General features: G+C 26.1%; 1 protein-coding gene across 1 annotated transcript; it reads right to left on the reverse strand.

The window, feature by feature from the left end:
• Positions 1–570: 570 nt before the first annotated feature.
• On the reverse strand, positions 571–5,072 carry LOC136090439 (uncharacterized). Its single transcript, XM_065817094.1, has 2 exons — positions 4,981–5,072; positions 571–1,561 (listed from the first exon to the last, which is right to left on the reverse strand). Exons 1-2 carry the CDS (start codon positions 5,048–5,050, stop codon positions 900–902), a joined length of 732 nt encoding a protein of 243 aa, XP_065673166.1. The 5' UTR covers positions 5,051–5,072; the 3' UTR covers positions 571–899.
• Between the last annotated feature and the right edge of the window lie 2,000 nt (positions 5,073–7,072).

A 7,072-nucleotide genomic window follows, 5' to 3' on the forward strand; every position in this document is an offset into this window, starting at 1 on the left:
TAAAAAAAAGTTCGGTTCTTTTTGTGTAAAATTACTGTTACTACAATAAAAACACAGAAAAGGAGCTTTGCAAAGTGCAAAATCAATTTTTTTTAACAATAAGCTCAGAAAAACACTATAGAATTCCTTTTAATTCTGTAGTAAAAAATTTTTAACTAACAATTTAAAAAATTTCCGTTAGCTATATATTTTGGTATATATTAATAGTTTTTGAATGGGGAGGGGGAGTTAGACACCCCTTATACCCTTTTGAGTACGGCCCTAGAACCACTACTAACTCACCAATAGATTGGTGTTAAATCTTCGGTGATTGTGGCTATTATAAACTCGTAACAAGTTGGCGTTCAATCACTAGTAATAAAAAGTTAACTAATACACCGTTGGATAAGTTCTCAATTAAAGTTACTTGTCCAACGGTTAATTTAAAAACATTGCAAGTTACTTGTTTACATAAAACTTTCAATGTTTTCAAACATCGAACATTAGTTTAGGAAAAGTAAATTTTGTAAATTAACATATATAGAATTAAATTATTAGATATAATATTAAACTAATAGATATAATGTAAAATTAGATAAATTAAGTTTAATAGATAAATTGTATAACTTTTAAATGTACTTGCAAAAAAAATAACAACTTATTTCTTACAATAAATACGACGAATCAACATACAAACTAGTTCAGAATGTTCAGCGTGTCAATGAAACCTATTGATTTCCCGTTTGTTAACTAAAATATTCCCAAAATGATATAACCAATTAAAAACAACTCATTTTTCTCAATGACGTCTAACTTCCGTAAACCTCGTTTATCTGTTTTAGAAATTGAAAACGACTAAAAATTTTCTTTATTACAGGAATAAACAAATTACTGTAATAAAGAAAAGTCAATCATATTTGTTAATTTAATGAAAATAGTTCATTTAAATCATCGACAATGCGTTTTATAATAGATATCTTTTTTTTATCTTTTTCATTCTCATATTGCACTACTGAGATGCCACTCCTTATGTTATTAAATAGTTCTTTTTTTTCATACCATGGCAACCATTTAGGTTTTTCCTTGTCTCTTTCTTTAGGCGTTTCTTTTTTTGCATTGTTATCTTTTTGCCAAGGAAATCCACTAAGATAAGAGACTTCATTTAACTCCTTGTTGTCATCCTCTTCTTCTTCTTCCCAATTGTTATGGTGAAGAAGAATTCCGTTGCTTTTAGGTGGTGGAGGCATATCGCTTTTAGATTTTTCGTTAAATTTTTTAAAAAAATAATCGAGTTCTTTGGTTCCGGTTTTTTCTATATTTTTTGGCTGTTGATTATTTTTAACGTTATGAGAGGCATAGGTTTGTAGAAGAGATATAAATTTTCTAAGAATAAGTTGATCACCAGTGCTTTCATTGGTAAATATTTTGGATGAAAGGTTTTCTTCTTGTAATGGTTCATTTTCTGTGTACATTTTTGGTGCTGTTGAAATTGATTTGTCAGCTTTTTGATCATAAATAGTCTTTTCATTTTCATCATCTACTCTGTAAATATTTTCAGCGAGTTCCTCCAGCATATCTACCACTATGATAAAGAGTATAAAAATGCGTTAAGTATTTATAAAAAAAAAAAAATCATATCAAAAAAGACCTTAACTAGAGAGAAACAAAACATTAAAAAAAAAAAAACTTGACCAGATTATTTTCAGGAGAACAAGTAGGTAAATTTATATTTAAAAGTTTTTTAAAGAAATTAAAAAAAAATGTATTTAATATAAAATTAATATTTAAAAGTTTTTGAAACAAAGTTAAAACTTAAAAGTTACATAATAATAATAAAAAAATCTGTGAACTTGTTTTGATTATTCAAGTGAGTTTCTTATTTTATTCACCGTCAGTTATCGAAAAACTTGTATTTTGGATTGTCCATAAAGTACGTACGCCAAAAACTTCAAAATTTGACTGTACCCTTGCCTAAGTTTCCTTGCGTACTTTTAAGCCTCACCCCGCTCCCGCCCTTACGTACGTACGCTTTTGAAATACGGTATGATTTAATTTTTTTTTTTTAAAGTTGTTAATTATTCAAAAATATTTAGTTATTAATAAGTACTTGTTAATTGTGATAAATAAGAAAAAAGAACATCACTTAGGAATTTCTTTCTAATTAGTACGTACGTAATTTGAAATTCCCCCTTCCCCCTATGAGCGTACGTACTTTATGGACGACCCCTTTATTAGATTATAAATACCTTTGGTAATTAAAGAGCATGTGTTTTTTTTTTGTTTAAAAATTTGTATAGGTAACGGAAGGTAGGGGTTGGGAGCAACCAGAGTAATCTAAATATGTAAACATCAAATTTGATTAAAAAAAAAAAAAAAATTAAAAACAAAGATGCATGTAATAAAGACTAAAACATTGCGCATTTTATAAGTGTATTAGACTGGAACATTTTATAAGTGTATTAGACTGGAACATTTTATAAGTGTATTAGACCGGAAATTATTCCAATAAAAGTTATGCAGCCAGTAGTAATGAGGTGGAACTCAAATGAGGCTGGAGTTCAATGCTCAACTTAAAGAGCCTCTACAAAAAAGACACAAAAAATAAACAGTTTATGGATGATGTAACAACAGATGGAAATTTTTAATAATTTGTACAACTTACGCCAATTCTTAAAAGCATTTGAAATAAGTCAGCATTTCTTTTTTCATAGCTGACAAAAAAAAATAACAGACGAATAAAGAAATTCAAATTCATTGAAAGAAATCAGCAGTTGATGACGCGTCTCTAACATCTTTTTTGTTGATGTTGATTGTTTTGTTTTGTTGATGTTGATTAAGTTTTTGTTGATGAGAATTTATCCTGGCTTCCTCAAATAAGATATATTCAATCTAATATCACTGATATAATTGGTATGATGTATCGAGTTCGCTCATATATCAATAAACAAAGTCTCAAACTAATATATTTTGGGCTAATTCTTTGCTTCATCAGCTATGCAAACATAACATGAGCGAGTACGCAAGCATTAAAACTTAAAAAAATTTATAGTCTACAAAAACATGCTAGCAGAATCATTTACTCTAAAAATAAGCGTGAACACGCCAAACCTATAATGAAAGATATGAAAATGATGGATGTTTATGAAATAAATATCTATCAGCATTTATTTTTTATGTATCGATTCAATAATAATCTCTCTCCTGCAAACTTTAATAACAAGTTTGAAATAAACATAAATAAAAACTATTATCTTAGAGCAAATATTAGTAACTCATATAAACTGCCTCAAAACTTTAATAAATATGCTGAATATAGCATTGCATATCGAGGACCAAATATATGGAATAGTTATCAAAAAGGATTCAAATGTATGGCAAAGTCATTAAGTTCAATTAAGTTTCTAATAAAAAAGGAAATTTTTAAAATTTGAGAATCATTTGTGCTTAAAGAGATCACCAAGTAATTTTAATTATTTTAGTATTTATTTTATTTGATCTTTTTTTGATTTACTGATTAGCGCAGCAGTTTTATGCCCATTAGGGTTTTTAATTTAATATCTATATTCTATTAAAAATGTATAAAAGGGGCTCTATGAAAAGATTGCGATGACGTATTGTCATTTTCATCTTCTTTGAGCCCCTGTCTGTTTTTTTATTTTTTATTGTGTATACAAAAACGGTGCTTGTTAACAAGATTTTACTGCCTTCTTTGTTTCTACGGACATATTTCTATTTTTTTCTTGTATATATATGTTGATTATTTATTGTTACACAGCAAAAAAAAAAAAAAAAATCTTTATTTCGCAAACATCGAAAAATTCGTAAAAAATAAATAAATAAATAAAAAATTAAGGTGCATGTAATAAAATATTGTACATATACTTCATTTATTAAACGTGTTTTGCTAAAAAAATCCAGTTCTTAGATTAAATTTTTAAAGCAATCGTCTTTAAAGCCTCGTCAACTGTTAAATTCATTGCTGAGTAGAGTTAGGAGAAAACCGTGAACTTAAGTTTATTTATCAAGAGAATCAGGATCAGTACTTAATCAGGCACAGATACGTACGGAAAATTTTTGGTCTTACAAGATACAAGAATAGTGAAGGACAAAAAAATTGGATGAAATTCAATGTTAAAAGTATTAAAAATCACAATTTTTATATCTGGCAAATGTAGCGTGTGCTATGATCATTGTCCGCAGCTCTATCTGCAACTTTGAGACCCTTTTAAAAGGGGTCTAATACCAGTAGTAGTAGTTCTATTTTTAGAACTAGTATACCTTCATTTAAACTAAGAAACTTCAGGGGTTCACTGAGAGATTAACAGAAACTTCAGGGGGTTCACTGAGAAATTAACAGAAAATAAAAAAAGTAGAGTAAAAAAATTATTTTATAACACGAATATATTTTAATAAAAAATATATTTTTTTCGTGATTTTTTGTAATTCATTTTAACACAAAAAACTACTAAAAATTACAGATCTACATGCTTTCTATGAACTCTGGGATTATCTTTTTAAAAGTTATTTAAGGGGGAAAAGATTAATTTATACTACAGCTGACAGAATTTATATTTAACAGATAATTAAAAACGATATAAAAACTTTAAAAATAACTTTTTTTTTGCTAATTTAAACTCAACTACTATACCATATAGAAAGTTTAAAGAATAAATCTCAAAAGTTTAAATGTTTTTAAAATTTAAAAAAAAAAAAACAATTTTAAAAGAAAAAAAGACCCCGGTCCCAATCAGACAGTTCTATAGAAAAAATGTGGTACTACTATGCAAAAAAGACATTCTTTTTACAATGAAGAAGGCATTACGAGAAATCTATTTCTACCTTCATTTCTAGGCCTCAGACTGTGACTAAGACTGACTGAGTCACAGTCCGAGACTGATAAAAATGAAAATAAAAACCGGGCATGAAAAAAAAAATGTTAAAAAAATAAATGTAAGTTTGCTTAAATTAGTTTTTTTTTAGTTAGACTTTAAACTTTGTTACCTTTATCTTGGAGGGTGAGTTGCGTTACTGTTGCTACCACCATCATATTAAACACAAATTCGATATGCATTTTATTATCTATATATGTATGTATATAGGTATATATATATATATATATATATATATATATACTATATATATATATATATATATATATATATATATATATATATATATATATATATATATATATATATATATATATATATATATATATATATATATGTATATATATATTATAGTATTGATTATTATAAAGTTCTAATATAAAAATATTATGTTAATAATTTTACTGCACTTTGTAACGTTTCAATTGAGTACACTCTATCAAGTAAACAGCAATTTATATTGTTATTTACTAAAATATGTATTTAACTTTAAAATAGTTATTTTGCAAACTGTAGCTTGCGACTATTTAAAAGTGTCATCAAGTAATAATTAAAACATTCTTAGAATCATCCATTTGCAAAACAACATAAAAGATTGCGGAAGTAATAAGAACTTGCAAGAAAATAATACAAAGTCTGTTTGATTTTTTTTACAAATAATGTAATTAAAATTTAAATGTAAACAATAAGACAAAAATCTAACCGATAAGTTTTATAAACGCATTTTACTTACATGTTTTACGTACATGTTTTAAGTAAATTTTAAATTCATTAAAAAAGTAAAATATATTTAAAATGAATAAAAATGAATATTATTATCAGCAGTAGCGTTTTTTTATTTTCTGTTATACTTGCAAAACTTTATCCACTAAATTAATCCGTACAACTCTACTTAAGAAGTACTTGATGTATAAATCAAATTGTTGTCAAAGCTATATTCTCAATGATAATCGGTTTTGCGTTATATCGTAATTAAACGTATAGTGCAAATATTATTTTGTTTATCTAATTTTTATATATATGTTCGAAGCGTCAGAACAACAACAACAGCAAAGCAGGAGTTTATTTTAGCTAACTTAGGGTTCATAATTTTTTTTATTATAAAGTATAAAAAATTTCAAAAATTTATATTTCCTAGGAGTAAATTTGATGTAATTAAAATATTTTATGCTTTTTCCACCAAAACTATTACTCCTTAAATCTTTACCTTTTATGTTAAAAACAAAGATTTTTTAAGATTGATTTTAGTGTCAAAATATTATTTCATAGCACACGGTGAGCTTATGAGACCTTTATCTTTTATATCTATTGATTTTTTATTAAAAATGCAACAATACCAACAAAAATCCATTAAAAATCCATTGTAAACCTTTTGTTTTGACCTTTTTTCATGGCTTCCTACTGTGATGAGGCTTATTAAAAATTAATATAATAAAACTAAAAGTAAATTTCGGTGATAAACATAAAAGTTACGAGAGTATAAAATAATGGTCGATGCCACTAGCTCAGCCAGTATTCAATGTTAACAAGACGCCAATTTGCCATAAACTTAAAATAAATAACTTAAATAAGAGCTCTGCGTTAAGACAATTAGGTCTTTTTAGACTTTCTTTATAAAATATAAAATTTCGGTAAACAAATTAAGCAAAGGCTAATCTAATATTAACTTGCTGTAAGGAATAGTTCTAACGTATTTATGTTTTTTAACATAAATACGTTAGAACTATTACTTTTATTATTGTAGACTGGGGAGATACTGGGGAGAGACTGGGGATCTTGTTAATTGTGTAAGTTAAATTAAAAAGGCCCTTCTAAATTAAAAAGATTAGTCTTTATTTTACTTTTAATACCTAAATTCAATTTTGATTTATGGTAATAAAAGTAATAGTAAAGATTAACACTCAATACGTTTGATCGTATGTTCTAATAAACATTTGAGCGGTACTTGCGCAACTATATAGGAAATGAAGATAGCATCTTGGTCTCCAAGCCACTTTACAATTCCAAATTGCTCTAAACTTGAAAGAAACGTATTTGTAATTTTAAATTTGTTTTAAATTTAAACAAATTTGAACAACAAAAAACATTTAAAAATTCAAAATTTCTATTAAGAATTTTAAATTACTTTAACTTATATGTAATTATAATACTTGTTTAGAATTTTAAACTTATACATTTTACAGTTTTTGTTGTATACTTGTTGT

This window comes from Hydra vulgaris, chromosome 14 (genome assembly GCF_038396675.1).
Source record: "Hydra vulgaris chromosome 14, alternate assembly HydraT2T_AEP".
Classification (NCBI taxonomy): domain Eukaryota; kingdom Metazoa; phylum Cnidaria; class Hydrozoa; order Anthoathecata; family Hydridae; genus Hydra; species Hydra vulgaris.

Excerpts from the sequence above, each read along its gene's own strand:
- LOC136090439 (XM_065817094.1), bottom strand. The coding sequence starts at position 5,050 with ATGCATATCGAATTTGTGTTTAATATGATGGTGGTAGCAACAGTAACG. Across the intron at positions 1,562-4,980 it reads ACTCACCCTCCAAGATAAAG|TGGTAGATATGCTGGAGGAA; the intron begins GTAACAAAGTTT and ends TCTTTATCATAG.